The 22531-nt window shown below is 48.6% G+C and overlaps 1 protein-coding gene across 1 annotated transcript in view; it reads right to left on the bottom strand.

Annotated features, from left to right (window-relative positions):
- CENPI (centromere protein I) overlaps window positions 1–22531 on the bottom strand; it is a 114391-nt gene that overhangs the window by 75656 nt on the left and 16204 nt on the right. Inside the window, exons 6-9 of the mRNA XM_082262855.1 lie at window positions 18352–18400; window positions 6878–6924; window positions 4789–4878; window positions 1395–1505 (exon numbers count right to left, since the gene is read on the bottom strand). Of these exons, the coding sequence (XP_082118981.1) occupies window positions 1395–1505; window positions 4789–4878; window positions 6878–6924; window positions 18352–18400 (297 nt within the window). The remainder of the gene's footprint in view (window positions 1–1394; window positions 1506–4788; window positions 4879–6877; window positions 6925–18351; window positions 18401–22531) is intronic.

Raw genomic sequence — 22531 nt, 5'->3', positions numbered from 1 at the left:
TTTTTCATAGTGAGAAGACCTCTCAGATCACACAGGGGTTGATTTTGATTTACTAAAACTGGAGAGTGCAAAGTCTGGTGCAGCTTTGCATAGAAACCAGCCAGGTTTTTTTATTTTGTCAAAGCTTAACCACTTAAGCCCCGGGGATTTGGCTGCTCAAAGACCAGGCCCTATTTTGCGATTCGGCACTGCGTGACTTTAGCGGACAATTGCGAAGTCGTGCGATGCTGTACCCAAATAAAATTGACGTCCTTTTTTTCCCCACAAACAGAGCTTTCTTTTGGTGGTATTTGATCACCTGCGCGATTTTTATTTTTTGCGCTATAAACAAACAAAAAAAAAAAGCGACAATTTTGAAAAAAATAACAATATTTTTCACATTTTTTATATGAAATTCCCCCAAAAAAATGGTAAAAAATCAAATTTTTTTAACATTTTAGGCCAATTTGTTTTCTGCTACATATTTTTGGTAAAAAAAAAAAAAAAAATCACAATAAGCGTATTTTGATTGGTTTGCGCAAAAGTTATTGCGTTTACTAACTACGGGAAAGATTTTTGTCATTTTTACTGTTTTTTTTTTTTTTTTAACTAGTAATGGCGGCGATCTGTGTTTTTTTTTGCGGAACTGCGACATTGCGGGGACAGATCGGACCCTTGACTGACATTTTTGACGCTTTTGGGGGTACCAGTGACATTACTACAGTAATCAGTGCTATAAATATGCACTGCTACTGGCAGGGAAGGGGTTAAGTTTATTAGTGATCAGTGGGTTAAACGTATCCCTAGGGGCGTGATTCTAACTGTCAAGGGGCGTGGCTTGTTAGATCATAGCACATAGCAGGATCGCATAGCCTCTGTCATGATCTAAGGGAGAATGACAGATGGCTGTGTTTACATCAGCTGTCTGCCTTTCTCCCTCTCCTAAGCGGGATCGCGAGTGGCCAGCAGACATCGGAGCCGCCGGTCACACATGCGGGGATGCCCGTGAAAAAACGGTCTAAAAGACCCTAGATCACATTGCAATACATTCTTTCCCGGCCACGCTAGCCAGGAAACACTGACCGGCGAACCCAGAAGTGACGTCAAACACGTCGCTTTTTGGGTCAGCTACAAGGAGGGGAGAAGAGCGGGCTCCCTTCTCTAAACCCGGCGCCGCCCGCTACGTAGATCCCAGGCCCAGAATACATGGTGGGGGTGTCGTTACTGGGGGTGTGTGGAAGCAAATTACTTGATGGAATCGGGCAGCAGCCCCAATGCTTCCATCTGACAGGCAGGAGACTGCAGCCACCGGAAATGTGTGTAAAATGCCCCCTGCTGTAAGGTCCGTATGACGTACAGAACTGGCAGCGAAAGGGATAAAGCTCTATACAGACCTATATAAAACAGCTACTCACTCTTTTATGAGATTGAGTCAGTTTGCGGTCACACTCCGGATCTCCCATTCTTCTCTTCAGGACAGTTTTCCAATCACGGGCAAACAGAAATGTCGATTTCTGGAAGAACCTCTGCAGAAAAATTGATATGTATTACAATGTTATTCCCTTATACATTCTTGCTTTTAAAAGGCCAACTTTATTTTCCAAAAAAAAAATACTTATTTTTGCTGTGAAGTAAATCAGAAATAAGATTTTTGAGAAAAAGGGAAAGAGAAAAACCCTCTACAAGAATATTTGTTACATGACATTAAATGATAAGCTGTACGTAAATAAGTTAGCTGATCTGCATAATTTATTATTGAACTCCTGTGACCAAAAGATGGTCTCTGAAGGTAGGGAGTCTCTATTAGCAGGGAGACCAGAATTCAATGAATGTTGTACCAGGATTGCCAGACACCTCATCACCAGCCAGAGATCTCTGTTGATCCCAAGGTACAATATAGCAGACCTGGGCTCAGAGAAAAGGGCCAGACTGTTTAGAGCTTACTTCAGTGATGGACTGAGGAGCTCATTGCTGCAGGCCTCACTAGGAGGTGGCTAGAAGATGTATGGAACTGCTGAGACAGATAGTTCAGCATAGGCTGTGCTTTGCTTTCTGCATTCTCTGTGTGGCTATCTGGATCATGGGACGCCTTCAACTGCTGCCTGTGTGGTTCTGAAGCTGTGGCCAGGAAACAGCCCTCCGAGGACACGCAATGGATTTGTGAAGGACCACTGCCCTCTGAAACTCCTTTTTACCTGTCACTCTGCCTACACTTCCTACACTAAGGTCGCTGTTGGCGTGGGGGTGGCTGAACCCTTGCTGTGCCTACTGCTGCCTGTCCATCCTTGCTCTGTACCTGGACTGTTGCCCTGTGCTAGACCCCTGCCCATCCTTGCTGTGTGCTCCGATTGTTGCCCTGTGCTAAGGGCTTCAACCCTGCTGTGCCAGACCCTTAACTATTCTTGCTGTGCACTTGATATTGTTGCACTGTGCTACAGACTTGACACCTGCTGTCCTAGAACCCTGCCCATTCTTGCTGTGCACCCGGACAGTTTCCCTGTGCTAAGGGCTTCATCCCTGCCATGCCAGACCCCTATCTATTCTTGCTTTGCGCTTGAAGAGGAAGTAAACCCTCCTCTGACACTTTTACCTATAGGTAAGCCTATGATAAGGCTTACCTATAGGTACTGTAAATATCTCCTAAACATGTACAGTTTAGGAGATATTTACCTTACATGCAGCCAGTGACGTCACTGGCGCATGCGCTCTGAAGGAACGGCCGCTCGTGCCGTTCCTTCAGAGCCCCGTGCCGTGACCGTCGGCTCCCGCGCGAATGCGCGGGAGTGATGTCACCGCGGCTCCGGCCAATCAGATGGCCGGATGCTGCGATCCCGAAAGACGGGCGACTGGACATGTCGCCCGTCATAGAGGTAAGCGAGCGGCGCGGCGGGGGCTCGTTCTAAGGTATTTGATAATGAGCTAGCATGCGATGCATACTAGCTCATTATGTCTCTCTTTCAGAATGAAAAGAAAAAAAAAAAACATTTTTTTTCGGTTTACAACCTCTTTAATATTGTTGCCCTGTGCTACAGACTTGACCCCTGCTGTCCCAGACCCCTGTCCATTCTTGCTGTGTGCCCAGGCTGTTGCCCTGTGCTAAGGACTTCACCCCTGCCATGCCAGAACCGCCCATCCTTTCTGTGTGCTCGGATTGTGTCTCTGTGCTACAGACTTGACCCCTGCCCATCCTTGCTGTGTGACCGGACTGTTGCCCTGTGCTAAGGACTTCACCCTTGCCATGCCAGACCCCTGCTTATCCTTGCTGTGTGACCACACAACATCAGCAGCCTATACACTCTGGTAGATGCCATAATTAGTGCAGTTAGTAATGCCTCGTACACACGCAATGATAATCAGCCGACCGATCGTCCGACTTTTGTCCAGAGTGGTATTTTGTTGGTTGGAATGTGCCTAGACTGCACACGAATTTTCTCGGCCAAAAAAAATCTACTTCAGAAGTGATGTCATGTGCTGGTTTACTTTCCGTGTGTTTTTTCTTCTCTGAGCATGCCCAGTCTTGCTCATCAGATTTTTGTCTGCCGAAATCTGTACTGACTGACGGAAAATCGGCCGTTGTGTTGTTGGCCAACAAAAATTTTATAGCCTGCACACCAGATTTTTTCGGCCTAAAAGTCGGAGTCGGTTGTCGGAAGCATCATACTAACAAGCCGAAAAACGGCCGATCGGACGTTGGCCGAAAATTCCCGGCCAATAATCGATGCGTGCGTACGGGGCATTAGTCTGCTCACTAGTAACCAAAAACATGGCTGCTTCCAAGGCGGCGACAACTAGCGGGCAGACTAATAATGTGCTCTAATTAAAGCATCTACCGGAGTGTATAGGCTGCTGCTGTTGTGTGAAAACACCAAGTGGTCAAAATCTCCAATTATCCCAATATATACTCACCACAAGTAACGGCGTCAGAGAATTCGGCAAGTTGGAGTTTTTGGCAGAACACCGGACCCCTGTCCATCCTTGCAGTGTGCCTGGATTGATGCCCTGTGACTCTGGACAAAGCTATTGTTAGCTATTGCTACTCCAGATTGCTGCCCTGTGCCTTTGGACTTATCTTTGGATGTGCCCTATTGCCACCCTGTTATATTACTGCCTGCCCCTTACTGTGTTGAAATTCTTGCCCTGTAGCCTTCCCCTTATCAGACTCCCCGCCCAAATAAAGAACCCCTTGGCCAGGGGCCCAAAACTACTCTTGATCTCTGTGAGCGTTCAGCAGGAACCGGCCGAGATTGGAACCATTAATGGGCAGGCTAAATGTACCAAGTTGATCAATCAACTTGGGTGCAACCAGCCTGCCGGATTCTCCTGCAATTATCGCTAGTGGCTGCCATAGCCGCTAACAAAAAATCACTGGCTTCTCCCAGCACGGACGACTTCCCCCACCTGCCAGCGCCGGGAGAAGACAGCTGCTTGGCAGGAGAGATTCCCCTGTTAGCACTGACTGTGTTGATGGGGGAATTGGGAGAATTTCATTCCTGCAACCCGTGGTTGCAGGAAAGAAATTTGCACCGTGTATGGCCTGCCTAGGTGTGGGGCCCAGTGGTGGCCCATGCAGCCATGCACTCATGGTCTGACTCAGTCTTCTGAGTTGAATGACGCCGGGCTGAATGAGGAAACCATGTAGAAGAGTGTACTAAGGAGAATAGCTGTATGAGAGCTTTAGTGTTGTGCATTGCGTGTCACATGTGCCGACTCCTTTGCAATATCCAAATGGCATGCATCTGGAAAATATAGACAAGTAGGACTGGGTCCCTACAGAAACCAGACTTCGCAGTGTGCAGCCATTATCCGTACCTTATATCTGCTCGGTAAGCTAACAGAGACCAGTTCAGGGCAGTAAACCTTGTAAAGGGAGAGAAGACCGAGGATGTGAGGTTGCATTCCCTGTGAATAAAATAAAAGTATTCATTATCTCAGCGCAGGACAGTTTCATTGATAAACAATAGCCAAGGTAACAAAGCCAAATCCCCTTTCACCTGGATTTATCCCTCCAACCCACAGACCTCTAACAAAATCACCTGGGCCTGGCTGCTAGGAAACATTATCTCTATCCATAGGTATCCATTGGGTCCTTGAGATTAGGACCAATAAAATGATTTTATTCTATTCTAGTTACCAGGATTTGATGAGATGATGTGTCAAAACCCAAAAACAAAGACCCCCTTATTACTTTACCTGAGCTTTCTCCTGGTTTTTTTTTTTAGTAGCTAGTGAGAATACTCAACACTTCGGAGTATGGGGGAGCATGCAACACACTTCTCTGCAAGGCCTCGGTTAGACCTGCTGTTGGAAGGCTGCAGAAAAGCAGGGTTGAGCTACGTTTTTGCCGCCTGCCAACCACCCCCTAATAAAGTGGTTCTAAAGGCAGAAGGTTTTTTTTACCTTAACCTCTTCACGCTAAGACCTAAGGTTTAAGATACCCAGAGGCAGGGTGTGGCTTAAGATAATGTGACCGCTGTGATTGGCTATCACGTGATCCGAAAACTCTTTCAGTAAGACGTCAAACACTGTTCGGGGGAGCAGCGCCAAGGCCCAGGTGCAGAGAGGCCACATTTTTGCGTGCGGCCGGTGCTAAGGGTAAAAAACCTTCTGAGTGCAGCTCCCCCCCGGCCCCCCCTTATACTTACCTGAGCCTCATCTCGAACCAGCGTAGTGCATTGGAGCAACGGCTTTTCTGGGTCTCTCTCTCCTCATTGGCAGGAGCCATTGGCTCCTTCTGCTGTCAGTCACAACCAGTAAGCCAATAAGGAGAGGGCACGGGAGGGTTTGAGCCACGCACTGTTTGTGAATGTACAATGTCCATTCACAGAAGTGCGGCTCGGGAGCGAGCCTGCTCGAATAGCAAGAGGCTTCCTATTGGGGCTACTCAGCAGAAGGGAGAAGCAAGGAGCGTAGGCAGGGGACTCGAGAAGCGAAGGATCGGGGCTGCTCTGTGCAAAACCATAACACAGAGCAGGTAAGTATAACATGTTTGTCTTTTTTTTTTTAACCTTTAGAATTATTTTAAGTGGCAATAGGCAGGTGACCGGGGTGTTCACATGCTGAGGCCACGGTTCTTTGCTTCTCGTCCGCAGTAAAGTTTACCAGACTTGTACCTATTAGTGGGCGCTGGCCTGCCGAACACTACACATTTAAGTTAATGGGGAAGCACCGCAGAAGGCCCCAACAACTGAGTGCAATGCACGCAGCTGAGGCGTATTTGTCAGCAAGAATAGGGTTAAAAAAGGTGGTGAGGAGGCGCCGCATCGCTTCTCCACCACGTATTAGTAGCTTTTGGAGCGCGAATTGATCTTTAGAGGCAAGTGAGATTTAGACGCACGTCTAAATTTACCCTTACAGTGCCTAGGCCTAACAGGCAATCAGTAGGTCTGAGCACTGTCACTGGCTCTTCTGCATTAGTGGTTTACCTGCCTCTCCGGACTTTACAGTGAGCTGCGCACAAGTAGCTCAGCGTACAATATCGACAATGCCGAGGTGAGCGAACTCACATATGCCGGAGATTGGTACCCAGAAGTAGGCTGGCCGAAGAGGTCAGGGTCCAGAGCAGAGGGGAGCTCCAGGACATTGCAGCACTGCAGAGAAGGGGGGGGGGGGGTATATGTCCATTTTAAGAGGTACCTGGGGGGGGGGGGGGGGTTAGGGTAATTAAATCTGGGACTTCATAGCACTCCAGAAAAAGATAAAAGGAATATACAGGCACCACTGTTTGAATTTTAGTACTGCAGCCCACTTAGTTATGGAAAAGAGAGGAATCATCTACAAAATGTGGCACAATTTAGGTATGCAACTCACTGGTGATAAAACACAACAACAGTAAAAACAATAGCATGCACTACAAGTAGAACATTTGATGGATACAAAATATCACCAATACAGATCATACCTTCCTACTCTGCAAATCCAGTAGAACACGGACTCTATAGGCGCGAACTGTCAAGAAAATAAATATCCAGATTATGCAAAAATTGTTCAATCTTCTACTGAAAGGTCATGCAATTGTGTAAATATTAGGGATAGACCGATATGTTTTTTCAGGGCCGATACCGATATTTTGGTCACAACATATCGGGATTGGCCGATATTTTGTACATTTAAAGTTTTGAAAAAGAAAGAATTTTTGACACAAATCTGGTATTGAACATGTTAATTTTTGTTTAATGCTTAATGGCTGGCTTACTGGCACCCTGTGGTGGGTGGCTGGTTGGCACCCTGTGGTGGGTGGCTGGCTGGCACCCTGTGGTGGGTGGCTGGCTAGTACAGGGCCTTTGGGTGGCTGGCTGTCTGGCACCCTGTGGTGGATGGGTGGCTGGCACCCTGTGCTGGGCGGGTGGCTGGCACAGGGGCGGTGGGTGGGTGGCTGGCATAGGGGCTGTGGGTGGGTGGGTGGCTGGCTGACACAGGGGCTGTGGGTGGGTGGGTGGCTGACACAGGGCCTGTGGGTGGATGGCTCGCTGGTACAGTGCCTGTGGCTGGCTGGTACAGGACCTGTGGATGTGGGTGGCTGGCTGGCACTGGGCTGCTGTGGGTGGGTGTATGGCTGTGATACACTCCCGCGAGACTACTCCTAACTCCAGATGAGGCTGTCCAAGGCAAGGGAGGCGGCCTAAGAAGGCAGAATGACGTCACAATAATGATCGACAATATCAGCCAGTTACGGGGCCAATACTGATATATCGTGGAAAGTGCATATCGGCTACGCCGATAATCGGTCTATCCCTAGTAAATATGTTCTCTCCCTAGTAAATATGTTCTCTATCTGTAATGTTCGGGAATAAAAAATAAATTGTTATTTTATGTCTGGATTGTGTCTACGCAAAATGAGTGTTGCAAACATTTCTCTTTGCTAATAGCAAAGCAAAAAAAAAAAAAAAAACCAAGATATTTGATTGTCCTAGAAGCTTTTTCTGCTGAGCCCATGCAAGTAGCTGCTGGGGCTTGCCATGGTGGCACCCGAGCTGAGCTGCAGCTCAGTTTTTGCATTCAGACACGGAGCTGTGGTTTGGCCCGCCCCCTCAAACTGTTTGACTTTGATTGACAGCCGCAGGAGCCAATGGCGCCGCGGCTGTGTCTCAGCTAATCAAAAGAGAGTCCTGGGGGTGGGTGTTGCTACACACAGAAGGATTTTTATCTTAATGCATAGAATGCATTAGGATAAATAACCTTCTGACTTTACAACCCCTTTAAGGGCCAGTTTTTTGTTTTTCTAAATTACGCGTAGACCGAGGTTACCGGAAGTGATATGGTTACCGCTTGTGAGCGATCGCCGGATGTTTTTAAACTTCAACTGTGAGTGTTTTGCTGCATTTGCTGTATAAATCTTTTTACATTATTACACTATGAGAGTATTTTCTTTTGTACCCTTATCCACTAATACATGGTGACAAGTGATTCGAGCGTCCCCTGAGAGTACCAGCCAGCAATAGGGCCGATACAGTATTGGAAATACATGCGCCGAGGACACCTAGTGGCGGAAAAGGATTATGGCTACCTAGAGGATGTGTTGATACTATGTACTTATTTCAAGTTCTGGGTCTGGGATTAAAAGTAGCATTTCAGTCTTTCCAGATGACACCAAGCTTTGCAGTGGAATAATTTCCTTACAGGAGGTCTCCAACTTACAAGCTGACCTCAATGCACTGTTTCATTAGGCAACTATGTGGCAAATGAGGTTTAATGTTGATAAATGTAAAGTTATGCACTTGGGGGCTAAGAATATGCATGCATCATACATACTAGGGGGAGTACAGCTGGGGGAATCCATAGCGGAGAAGGATCTGGGGGAATCCATAGCGGAGAAGGATCTGGGGGAATCCATAGCGGAGAAGGATCTGGGGGGAATCCATAGCGGAGAAGGATCTGGGGGGAATCCATAGCGGAGAAGGATCTGGGGGGAATCCATAGCGGAGAAGGATCTGGGGGGAATCCATAGCGGAGAAGGATCTGGGGGGAATCCATAGCGGAGAAGGATCTGGGGGGAATCCATAGCGGAGAAGGATCTGGGGGGAATCCATAGCGGAGAAGGATCTGGGAGAATCCATAGCGGAGAAGGATCTGGGAGAATCCATAGCGGAGAAGGATCTGGGGGGAATCCATAGCGGAGAAGGATCTGGGGGGAATCCATAGCGGAGAAGGATCTGGGGGGAATCCATAGCGGAGAAGGATCTGGGGGGAATCCATAGCGGAGAAGGATCTGGGAGAATCCATAGCGGAGAAGGATCTGGGAGAATCCATAGCGGAGAAGGATCTGGGGGAATCCATAGCGGAGAAGGATCTGGGGGGAATCCATAGCGGAGAAGGATCTGGGGGGAATCCATAGCGGAGAAGGATCTGGGAGAATCCATAGCGGAGAAGGATCTGGGAGAATCCATAGCGGAGAAGGATCTGGGAGAATCCATAGCGGAGAAGGATCTGGGAGAATCCATAGCGGAGAAGGATCTGGGAGAATCCATAGCGGAGAAGGATCTGGGGGAATCCATAGCGGAGAAGGATCTGGGGGAATCCATAGCGGAGAAGGATCTGGGGGAATCCATAGCGGAGAAGGATCTGGGGGAATCCATAGCGGAGAAGGATCTGGGTGTTCTGGTAGATCATAAGCTTAATAATAGCATGCAATGCCAAGCTGCTGTTTCCAAAGCAAGCAAAGTCCTTTCTTGTATTAGGAGAGGCATGGACTCCAGAGAGAGAGATATCATTTTGCGCCTGTACAAATCATTAGTAAGACCTCATCTGGAATATGCAGTTCAGTTTTGGGCACCAGTCCTTAAAAAGGATATCGGGGAACTGGAGAAAGTGCAGAGAAGGGCAACCAAACTGATAAGAGGCATGGAGGAGCTCAGCTATGAGGAAAGATTAGAGGAACTGAATTTATTCTCTCTTGAGAAGAGGAGATTAAGGTGGGATATGATCACCATGTATAAATACATAAGGGGTCCATATAGCGAACTTGGTGTTGAGTTGTTCACTTTAAGGTCAACACTGAGGACAAGGGGCACTCTTTACGTCTAAAGGAAAACAGATTTCGTCTCCAAATACGGAAAGGTTTCTTCACCGTAAGAGCTGTGAAAATGTGGAATAGACTCCGTCCAGAGGTGGTTCTGGCTAGTTCATTGGACTGCTTTAAAAAAAAAGCCTGGATTCTTTCCTAGGTGTACATCATAAAACTGGGTACCAATATTTATAGGTAGAGTTGATCCAGGGAATATCTGATTGCCTCTCGGAGGATCAGGAAGGAATCTTTTCCCCTGCTGTTGCAAATTGGATCATGCTTTGCTGGGGTTTTTTCACCTTCCTCTGGATCAACTGTGGGTATAGGATTTTGTATATGGAATGGTATGGTTGGGTTTTCTTTTTTTCTTTTTTATTGGTTGAGCCAGATGGACTTGTGTCATTTTTAAACCTGACTAACTATGTAACTATGAGAAGGACAGGTTCCTTATCCTTACTAGCCTGTGGAAGAAAAATGCTCTTCCCCCGCCCCGTGAAAACACTTAATGATGTCATCCAGGGTAGCAAATTGGATCATGCTTTGTTGGGGTTTTTTCGCCTTCCTCTGTATCAACTGCGGGTATAGGATTGTGTATATGGGAATGTAATGGGATAAATTACACATTTCCTAGAGGATTTTTTTTTTTTTTTTTTTTTTTAAGCGGTATGACAATTAATGCCCTCCTCCGCTATGGATTGCCTACTGACAAAACGCATTGGACAGGGCCAGCTCCATGTCTTCATCACGCCTGCTGAAGGATCAACTACTTGCATTAATACCCTGTTTCTCTACTATAGGAGTGTGATACAACCAATAAATTTACTTGCTTTATGCGGTTTTACACTATGGATTTTGCCCTTTGTTTTCTTTACATCTCATGCGGTGCAGATTGTGAGTGACCGGATGGGAGGGGCTTGGAGGCCTTGGCTACCATCACTCTCTTATTTAAAGCACCTTTGATCTCTTGCCATTTTGAGATCCTACACAGCTGGTAAAAAAAGCTTGGGCACTGTGGTGGTGGATGCTTTTGGTGATTATCACGAATTTGAAGCGTGTTACCTTTATAACAGCGGCTTGATTTTAACACTTTTTTTTTCTTTTTTTTTTTACAATTTATTCAACCCTTTTGTTTATGTAATTTGTTTTTATTCTATAGTTTATTTTTTAACAATTTCTTAAATACTTTGTTTAGGTAATTTGTATTTCTATTTTTCTTCTTTTTTGTTTAGACACAGCGGGAGGCGGGCCACGGGAGGAGTGGGAGGAGATTGCCGCCGGCCTCCTGCAATTGTCAGAGAAACTGACAGAAGACCCGCCTGCTCAAATAAACAAAGCAGGCGAGTCTTCTGTCACACAGGCAGAGAGAGAGATCAACTAAGCTACAACCCCGATCTCTCAGTGCAAGTCACAAAACCCTCCCCCCCCCCCCCCTACAATGAGTAATATACTGCGGCAGGGTGGCTCAGCTGCGCAAAATCATGTATATCTACGTGATTTTGTGCATGTGATCTCGCCGGCGTGCACCGGAGGTGGGAGGCGGGCTGCGGAAGGAGCCGGCCTCCTGCGCTTGTCAGAGAAACTGAACGAAGACCAGCCTGCTTATGTAAACAAAGCAGGCGGATCTTCTCTCGGACAGGCATGGAGAGATCAGGAGTTTCAGCTAAGCTACAACCCCGATCTCTCTGTGCCTGTCACAGAACCCCCCCCCCCCCCCCCACAGTGAGTAAGCACCAACAGGCATAGATTAACCCCTTTGATCACCCCCAGTGTTAACCCCTTCCCTGCCAGTGTCATTTATACAGCAACAGTGCATATTATTTAGCACTGATTACTGTATTAGTGTCACTGGTCCCCAAAAAGTGTCAAAAATGTCAGTTAGGGGTTCGATCTGTCCCCCGCAATGTTGCAGTCCCGCTGATCGCCGCCATTACTAATAAAAACAAAAAAAAATTAGGAGTCCAAAAAATGTATCCCGTAACGCTATAACTTTTGCGCAAGCCAATCAAAATAACGGAATTTTTGTAAAATCTTACCTGTAAAATTCCTTTCTCTGAGTCCTCCGACAGTCGCCGCCTCTTCATATTCGTCACATATGGGTATTAGACTTTGCTCCGAAGGAGTAGCTAGGCAACAGAATATGTTAACATTAAAGCTTTTAACATATCCCACCCTCAAGGGGTGGTCCCCTCAGTCAATACCCTCCTACTTCCTGCAACCATATCTCAGTTTTAGTGGAATAGCAGTAGAGTATACAACCAAACCCCAAAAGAGGGGCGGGGGCGGCGACTGTCGGAGGACTCAGAGAAAGGAATTTTACAGGTAAGATTTTACAAAAATTCCGTTTTCTCTTACGTCCTCCGACAGTCGCCGCCTCTTCATATTCGTCACATATGGGGACGTCCCAAAGCAGTGCAAACATGAGGGGTGGGAAACGCATCCGCGCCGAAAAGGCAACGCAGTCTCCGCATCAAAGAAAGGAACCTTACCAAAGGAAGGAAACCAGCTGGGCAACAGAAAAAAACAAGTGCTCAACAGGAGCAACAACCCAGGAAAAGACAAAAAAACCAGGGGATATAAAAACTTATCCCAACAGCCAGAGGTCCCCAACAAGGGACCCTAGGGAATTGCCGCACTAAGAACCTTGCGGCCAAAGGAAGCATCCGCCGATGCCTGAACATCTACTTTGTAGAATCTTGTGAACGTGTGTACGGTCGACCAGGTCGCCGCCTTACACACCTGGGCTACAGAAGCCCCATGACGACAGGCCCAAGACGTACTCAAAGATCTAGTAGAGTGCGCCTTCACAGGCACAGGGGGAACCTTCCCCTGCAAAGCATAGGCCTGTTCAATGGTCTGCCTGATCCATTTGGCGATGGTAGAGGCCGAAGCCGCCATGCCCTTCCGAGGACCCTCCGGAAGAACAAACAAGGAGTCGGTCTTTCGAAAAAGACTCAGTCGATTTAAGGTAAACCCTTATCGCCCGAACAACATCCAGAGAATGCAATCTCACCTCCTTTGGATGTTTAGGCTTCGCGCACAGCGAAGGCAAGACAATATCCTCATTAAGATGGAATTCCGAAACTCGTTTCGGAAGAAAAGAAGGATTAGGTCGCAAGACCACCTTATCCAAATGAACAACCAGGTACGGAGACTTGCAGGACAAAGCTGCCAGCTCCGACACTCTGCGAGCCGAAGTGATCGCCACCAAAAAGGCGACCTTTTTGGACAACATAGACAACGAGATCTCCCTGATCTGTTCAAAAGGAGCACGTTGCAACACAGACAGAACGAGATTCAAGTCCCAAGGGGGCAAAGGATGCCTCCTAGGAGGAACCAGATGCCGCACACCCTGAACAAAAGTGCCAACCAAGTAGTTGGAAGCCACGGGACGTTGAAACAGAACGGCCAGTGCAGACACCTGACCCTTTATTGTAGCCAGCGCCAAACGCTGATGAACACCAGTTTGAAGGAAAGACAGCACACGGGAAACAGAGTACGTGCGGGGTGAAAACCCCCTGGACTCACACCAGGCAAAATAGGCCTTCCAAGTACGGTAATAAACCTTCCCCGAGGAAGACTTCCTCGCGTTGATCAAAGTATGAACGACCTCTGGAGAGAGACCCCTCTCCTTCAGGACCTCGGTCTCAACAGCCAGGCCGTCAAAGCCAGCGACTGTAAAGCAGGATGGTATATCGGTCCTTGAGACAGTAGATCGTCTTGAAGAGGCAGACGCCACGGGGCGTCGACCGCCAGATTCACGAGGTCTGCGTACCAGGACCGGCGAGGCCAGTCCGGTGCCACAAGAATCACCGTGCTGCGTTCCGAGTGTAACCTGTGAAGGAACCTGGACAGCAACTGAATCGGTGGAAATGCGTACATCAGCCTGTACTGATGCCACGGGGCCACTAACGCGTCCGACGCGTCTGCCCGAGGGTCGCGCGTCCTTGCCACGAACCTTTTCACCTTGAGACGAGACGCAACAGGTCCACATCTGGAAGACCCCACTTCGCGCACAACATCTGGAAGACAGTCGGGTGGAGAGACCATTCCCCCTGATCCAGGGTCTGGCGACTCAGATAGTCCGCCTGCCAGTTCTCCACCCCCGGAATGTGAACCGCCGTTATCGCCGGGACATGAGTCTCGGCCCAAGACAGAATGTCGGCCACTTCTCGAGCCGCTCGGGCACTCCTGGTGCCCCCTTGGTGGTTGATGTAGGCCACCGCCGTGGCATTGTCCGTCTGCACCCGAACCAGGCAGCCCTGCAGCCGGTCCGTCCAGCGATGAAGACAGAGACTTATCGCACGCAATTCCAGAATGTTGATCGGAAGGGAAGACTCCCCCTCCGACCAAGTTCCCTGGGCGGATAGAACGCCCAGATCATCACCCCAGCCCGACAGGCTGGCATCCGTGGTGATCACCGTCCACGAGACAGGACGAAACGACTTGCCCCCGGACACCATCGGGGACTGGAGCCACCACAGAAGGTTTCTTCTGGTGCGATGACTCAACGAGATTTGAAGATCCAGAGATTGAGGTCGCCCGTCCCACCTGGACAGGATCTCCGCTTGGAGACCCCGCGTGTGAAACTGGATCGCCTCGAAGGCCGAGACCATCAATCCCAGACATCTCATGCACGTCCGCAGAGACGAGTGCGGAACGTCCCTGAGGGACCTGACTTTCTCCTGAAGAGTTCTGAGTTTGTCTTCCGGCAGGAAGACCTTCGCCTGCACCGAGTCCAGAATCATTCCCAGGTAGGGAAGACGAACCGACGGACTCAGTGTCCACTTTGGAAAATTATATCGTCCAACCAAACTCCTGCAGAGTTTGCATCGTGACAGACAGGTCCTTCTCCAGACCCTGGCTGGTCGCAGACCGAACCAGAATGTCGTCCAGATACCCCAGGACAGAAATGCCCTGGGCCCTCAATAATGCCAGAACCGGTGCAAGCACCTTGGTGAAGACCCGCGGAGCCGAGGCGAGACCAAAAGGCAACGCCACGAACTGGTAGTGATCCTCCGCAATGGCAAATCGAAGGAACCTCTGGTGACCCTCGAAAATGGGGATGTGAAGATACGCATCCTTCAAATCGATGGAGGCCATGAATTCCCCCGGAACCAGGGCAGCCACCACCGACCGCAGGGATTCCATGCGGAACTTGCGAACCCGCACAGAGCGGTTCAGAGCCTTCAAGTCCAGAATTGGACGAACCTTGCCCTCCTTTCTGGGCACGGTGAACAGATTGGAATAAAACCCCCGAAATCTGTCCCGATGAGGCACCGGAACCACCACTCCCTGAGCCCTCAGGTCCCGCACCGCCAGGTGCAGGTCCCGCAAACGCTCTGGAGACAGTTGAAGATTTGAGGGAAAAAATCTGCTCTCCGGCCGAGAGAGAAACTCGATCTTGTAACCAGATCGAACGATCTCCTGAACCCATCTGTCCCGCACACGGGCCAACCAGGGTTGAAGAAAACCGAGCAAGCGTCCCCCCACCCCAAAACTGGGTGAGGGCGCCCCTTCAGGCCGAACTGTTATGGGCTGCAGATCCGGATTGGCCGGACTTCTGTTTCCCAGACCAGGGCTTCTTCTGAGAGCCTTGACCTTTGAACGGCTTGCCCTTGTAGTGCGGCCGAAAGGCACGAAAGGACCCCTGAGGGGGCCGAAAATTAGCATGCTTCTTCCCAGAAGCCCCCTTAGCCTTGGGGAAATGGGGCAAGAGAGTGCTCTTACCCCCGGTGATCCCCTTAATCAACACATCCAAGGACTCCCCAAAAAGGCGAGACCCATCATAAGGCAGATTGGCTAAGGTCTTACGTGAAGATTGGTCCACCGACCAACATTTTAACCAAACCAGGCGGCGAGACAACACCGCCACGCTGTGCACACGTGCAGCCAATGGAACCAGGTCCAGGTCCGCATCACACAAATACATGACACCCTGGTGGATTTGATCCACCATATCCAGGGTCGCCGGCGAGGCCGAGTCGGCCACTAGGACGCGCCTAAGCATCTGCGCCCAACTTGCGATCGCCTGGGCCGCCATGAGAGAAGCAAACAGAGCTTTAAGCATAGAACCCGTAACAGAATAAGTATGACGGGCAAGAGACTCCAATCTCCTATCCGTGGCATCACGGAACACAGGGGAATCCTCTGCAGGAATCGCAGTGGCCTTGTTTAAAACCGCAATTGCGTGATCTACTGGGGGAGGCACACACCCCCTTTCATCAGTGGAAGGCGAGAAAGGATAACGCAGCTTGAACCTACTTGGTACAGCAAAAGGTTTGCGCAGATTGCGCCATTGATCCTTAACAGCGCGCTGAAAATCATCATTGCAGGGAAAAACCTGCGGCGTCCTGCGTTTTCTCTGCGTCCCATAGGCTGCCAAGGCAGCGGGGGGACACACTTCATCCTGCAAACGCAGTGTTTGCTTTATGGAAGCAATCAATTCATCCATGATTGCAAGCTCTTCAGGCGAGCCAGGGGGAGAATTATCAACCCCCTCAACTTCAGCCTCCACCTCGGACCCCACTAGATCTAGGGAGGAGCGGGACCCCGATAAGGAGGCCCCCGCCATAACAACCCCATCACCTTCACCCTCAGAATCAGAGGAAAGAGCAATTCTGGGTCTTTTAGTAGATTGAGCAGCCACCAGCATCTGCACCTGAGCAGCAAGGCCAGCCACAATAGTGGCTAAATCCCCCCCTGGGGGGGAAACAGCGGTCCCCTGGCTTTCCACCAGGGCGGTAGGAAATTTGCCCTCCTGAGAATCCATTGCCCCTGTAATGCCAGACAATAAAGGGTTAACTGCCCCTTTAAGCAAGCGCGGCAAGCGCAGCCCACCGCACCACACTCAAGCACAATGAGACCCCCACAGGGAATATGCAAACTGAACACAGGCAATGGATAGCAAGAACAGAAGGATAAAACCTGAGGAGACCCTCGCCGCTGCTGCTGCCTCGATCGGTGTTCCTGGAAAGAGGAAGTGATGCTGCCAGGGCGCTCTATGAAAGCCTATGGAGGCTACAAGAAAATGGCCGCCATGCATGTAAAACATGCGGCCGGAGCGAGTGTAGGCAAAATGGCGCCGTTTGGCGCCGAAACCGCCGCTCCACAGTGCAGTAATGCACACGTGACATCCCTGTATAGGAATACATGTCAGATCGCCGCAGCGATCGCTGTATATGCCCAAACATGCCAAAAAAACATGCCCCACAGCACACAGCTTCTCACACTGACCAGACTGACACACACAGTGTCACACAGCTCCCCCCCCCCCTTTGCAGCCCACAGCATGCAGCCGAGAGATAGGGAGACAAGCAGTGTGAATAGAGGCAGGTTACACAGTCCCAGACTGACACCCCCCCAGACAGACAGGTCCCCACATAGATACACTTACCTCTCAATGGCGTGGGGGACCCGCACAGGCGAACAAGCCGCTGCACATGAGGCAGGGAGAGTCGCAATTCAAGACGCACAAAATGGGGGTTAAGAAACCGCACAGCGTCCAGTGAGGTAGCCACCTCACCAATCATCCCTGCACCGAACAGGGATGGGTCGTTCACTGTGCCAGGAGCGTTACCTGGCTGAACGCTCGATGGCAGACTGGGAAGCTACTGACCCACGACCTGCGACCAGGGGGATCAGCCCGAGACCCAGCCCGCACGATCCTCTTCATCAGAAGAACTAACTAACGCTGACAAAAATAACAGCTAAGTAAAGGTAGAGAGAAAACTCAAACAAAATTTCAAAAAGAAGAAAGAGTCTGGGGCAGAAAGCCCCAGCACAGGAAAAGCCAGCCACTCCTGACAAGCTAGACATTAAAACTGAGATATGGTTGCAGGAAGTAGGAGGGTATTGACTGAGGGGACCACCCCTTGAGGGTGGGATATGTTAAAAGCTTTAATGTTAACATATTCTGTTGCCTAGCTACTCCTTCGGAGCAAAGTCTAATACCCATATGTGACGAATATGAAGAGGCGGCGACTGTCGGAGGACGTAAGAGAAACGCTTTTTGGGATTTTTTTTTTTTTTACCAAAAATATGTAGCAGAATACAAATTGGCCTAAACTGCTAAAAATTTGATTTTTAATTTTTTTTTTTATTGGGAATGTTTTATAGCAGAAATTAAAAAATATGGTGTTTTTTTTCAAATTGTCGCTCATTTTTTGTTTATAGCGAAGAAAATTGAAGAAAAAGGAAACAATCCTTGCGCTAAACTACTAGGAACCAACTCAACACTGATATGGGTGCCAACATGTACAAGAACGTGTCAATCAAAAACAAGGCTCACTGATACATTTTGAACACCTTTTAACAAAAGGACCTGAAAAAAAAAAAAATATCTGCATCATTACACATTTACAACCCTAACTTACCATGCTCTTTGCCAGTCAGCAAATAAAGCAGGTGACATAAAGATGGGCACTGCGGGGGGAAGATAAAAATATTACAAAACCGATATGAGATATAAAATATTAATGCAAATCTCCATAAGATACCCCTACCAGGGTACTGGATGTTTTTTTTCTTATTTTAAATCTTTATTTATTCGCACCACAGTTGGACAAAAAGAACTGTCCATGATCAAATACAGGAGAGATGAGAATATACAGTGATGACACCATTGTCACCTAAATAAGGTAGAAGACAATCTGATTTAAATATGAGCACTTGAAGATCAGGCCTTTCCTGGAATCTATTGTTTACACCTGTAAATCAGTATTTTTTGCTAGAAAATTACTTAAAGTGCCTTGAAAAAATATTCACACCCCTCAAAATTGTCCACATTTTGTCATGTTGCAACCAGAAAACATAAATATACTTTATAGGGATTTTATGTGATAGGCCAACACAAAGTAGGCACATAATTATAGAGTGGAAGGAAAATGATAAATGGTTTTCAACACACATACAGATATTTTTTTTTTTTTTACAGAGACCCTAGGGAATACAAATTAGATTTTTGTCTTACCATAAAATCAATTTCTCTGATTTCCATTGGTGGACACAGCTCCTTATCTTCTAGATAGTTGGGTTATGCTGCCCCCTACAGGAGTAGGACACTAGGCAGGAAAAAAAAAAAAAAAAAACTTGGCTACGCCTATGGGTTAGTCCCAGGGAGCATACGCCCACTCTCAGCTATAGGCATTCAGTTTTGTTACAAGCAGTGTCAGAAGAAAGCCAACTCCACAGAGGGGTGGGTGCTGTGTCCATCAATGAACATCAGAGAAATGGATTTTACGGCAAGTCAAAAATTCCATTTTCTCTTTCGTTCATTGACCGACATAGCTCCTCATCGTCTTGACAGTTGAAACGTCCCAAAGCAGTGTCAAACATGAGGGGTGGGAACAGCAAGAAAAAATTCCCAAGGCTAAACCACAGCCAACCAGGTAACATTTAACTCAACCATAAACAACTGGAGCTCACCTGAAAAAAACAATACACCTTCAAAGAGGACCAGATCCTCTAAAACAGCAGCCTGCAAAACCTTGCGGCCAAAGGAAGCATCCGCAGATCCCAACACATCCACCTTATAAAACTTTGTGAATGTGTGCCTTGCAAACCTGCATCACTGATGACGGAAGGCCCAGGAGGCACTAATTGCCCGAGTAGAGTGCGCCTTAACAGGGAAAGGAGGAACCTGACCCTTAATTGAATAGGCCTGGATCACTGTCTGTCTGATCCATCTGGAAATGGTCGCAGCAGAAACGGCCAACCCTTTGAGGTAGTGAGTCTGCTTTCCTAAAAGACTCCATAGCTGCCAGGAACACCCTGATTGCCCGAAGCACATCCAGGGAATGAAGAGCAATTTCCTTAGGAATTTCCTTAGCAATTTCCTTAGGCCTGGGACATAGGAAAGGCAACACAATGTCTTCATTCAAATGGAAATCAGAGACAACCTTTGGAAGGAACAAAGGAAAGGGACGAAGAACCACCTTAGCTCCGTAAACCAACAGATAAGGTGAACAGCAAGACAACGCTGCCAGCTACGACACCCTGCACGCAGAAGTAATCACCACCAAAAAGGCCACCTTCTGGGACAACATAAGCAGGGGGAACCTCCCAATATTTTCGAAGGGATATTCCTGGATAACTGACACCAATTTGAGGACCCACGGCGGTAATGGAGACCGCACTGGAGAAACCAAGTGTCAAGCTCCCTGGATAAAAAGGTACGCACCAAGGAAAGTGTGGCCAATGGACACTGAAATAAAACCGCCAAGGCTGAAACATGGACCTTGATGGTACTCGGCGCTGCTCAACCTCCCGTTGGAGGAAAGCCAAGATCCGAGCCATAAAAAAGGAGCGAGGGAGAACCTCAAAAGACTCACACCACGCAACGTACGCTTCCAAATACGATAGTAGATCTTCCTAGAGGTAGACTTTCTAAATTTGTAACAGCGTAGGAATCCCCGATTTAGACAAACCTCTATTCTTCAGCACCTGGTTTTCAACAGCCAAGCCATTATAACCAGCAACTGTAAAGCAGGATGGAAGATTGGTCATTGAGACAGCAAATCTTCCCTGAGAGGAGGTCTCCAAAGAGCATTGGCGATCAGCCGTACCAAGACCGGCAAGGTCAGTCTTGAGCCACCAGAAAGACCAGAATCCCTTGCTGCCTCAATCCTGCATAGGAGGCGGAAACGATTGTTCTGCCCAACTTAGAATGCCGGCTACTTCATAATCCGCCAGGACACTTCTTGTGCCCCATGGCGATTGACATAGGCCGCGGCATTGTCCGATTGAATTAGTACTGGTCAACCCTGAAGACGAATTGTCCAATGATCCAGACAAAGTCTGATCACTCGAACTTCCAGTACATTGATCGGCAGTCTAGACTCTTTCCGAGTCCAGATCCCCTGAGCACAAGCTGTGCTAAGGACGCCTCCCCACCCGGAAAGGCTGGCATCTGTGGTGACAACCGCCCAGTATAGGGGGAGAAAAATTTCCCTGTCTAAGTGCACGAAAACAAAGCCACCTCTAGAGACTGGTGGATTCTTGTCCCATTTTACCAGAATTTCTTGCAGAGATCTCGTGTGGAACTGTGCAAACGGAACCGCCTCGAAGGTAGACATCATCAGGCCCAGCAACCGCATGCTTTTTTACCCTCTGCTGGACAACAGAAGCTGAATTGCCTCCTGCAATTTCTGGAGTTTTTCCAGAGTAATCTCCAAGGTGTCCAACAGAGCAGTCGGAGACTCTGCTCGCAGAAGATGATCGTCCAGGTACCCCAGTACCGTGATCCCCCGCTGACACAACAATGCTAGCACCGGGGCCAACACTTTGTGAAGACCCGAGGAGCGGAGGCGAGACCAAAAAGGTAAAACGCCACACACTGATAATGTTCTTCGCCCAAGGCAAAGTGGAGGAAGCGCTGGTGACCGGCACATATTGGAATGTGAAGGTAGGCATCCTTGATGCCAATAGAAGCGAGAAAATCCCCCAGATGTAGGGATGCCACTACCATGCGAATGGACTCCATTCAGAACTTCTGTACCTGCACAAAGCAGTTTAGCCCCTTGAGGTCCAGAATTGGACATACCTTGCCTCCCTTCCAGGGAACTGTAAACAGGTTTGAGAAAAAACCCCTGAAAACATCCTGAAGCCGGGACAATCACCCCATGAAGTAACAAGTCTTGCACTGCCCCAAAGTGACCCCGTAAGCGATCTGGGGACAAGTGCAGGTTGGAAGGAATAATCTTTCCGGAGAAAAGGACCGAAACTCGATCTTGTAGCCTGACCAAATGACTTTGTGGACCCACTTGACCTGTACCAGAGTGGTCCACGGATCCCGAAATCAGCAAAGACGTCCCCCCACCCCAGATACGGTGAGGGACACCCCTTCATACAGAGGAAACCTTGTCCGCAAGGTCTGGAGGAGCCATTTGTGGCTTGCCAGACCAGGTCCTCTTGGAACCTTCGGGGGAGGCCCTGAAGGACTTTTATCCCTTGAGTGAGGAAAAAAGCCTCTTATGAGCCAAGAAGAATGGCCCACGTCTACGACAGGGCTACTTGCCCTTGGTAGCCTGCGGAAGAAGAGTACTCTTCCCCCCTGTGAGACCCCTAAAGATGTCATCCAAGGAAGCTCCAAACAGGCGATCCCCCACAAAGCGGAGATCAGATAAGGCCTTCTTAGAAGTCTGGTCTGCAGACCAGCATTGTCAGCACAAGACACCGAAGGACCACTGCCGATACAGAAAGCCTATAATCAAAGGAGCCGCATCCAAAAGAGGCATCACAGACAAACTGTAGCCCCTGGATTAACTGATTTGCCAGCTCCCCAAAGGCAGGCGGAAGTCGTTTCCCCTCCAGGTCCCGGCGTAAAAGTTTAGCCCACTCGTCAGAGTTTGCGGCACTAGGGCAATAGTAAATACCAGCCTAAGCTGAACCAGCCATAGTGAAACATATGGCAGGCCAGAGCCTTCGCTCTCCTATCAACTGGATCTTCAAAGGCCAAGTACTCCTCAACCGGAATTAAGGTAGATTTAACCTGGAAACCGGCGACTGTCCACTTTTTAAAAAGGGAATCCTTACAAGGATACCACATAGAAAAAC

This window comes from Pelophylax lessonae (assembly GCF_965119305.1).
Source record: "Pelophylax lessonae genome assembly, chromosome: 7".
Lineage (NCBI taxonomy): Eukaryota > Metazoa > Chordata > Amphibia > Anura > Ranidae > Pelophylax > Pelophylax lessonae.
This window is presented reverse-complemented; position numbering and strand designations above follow the sequence as displayed.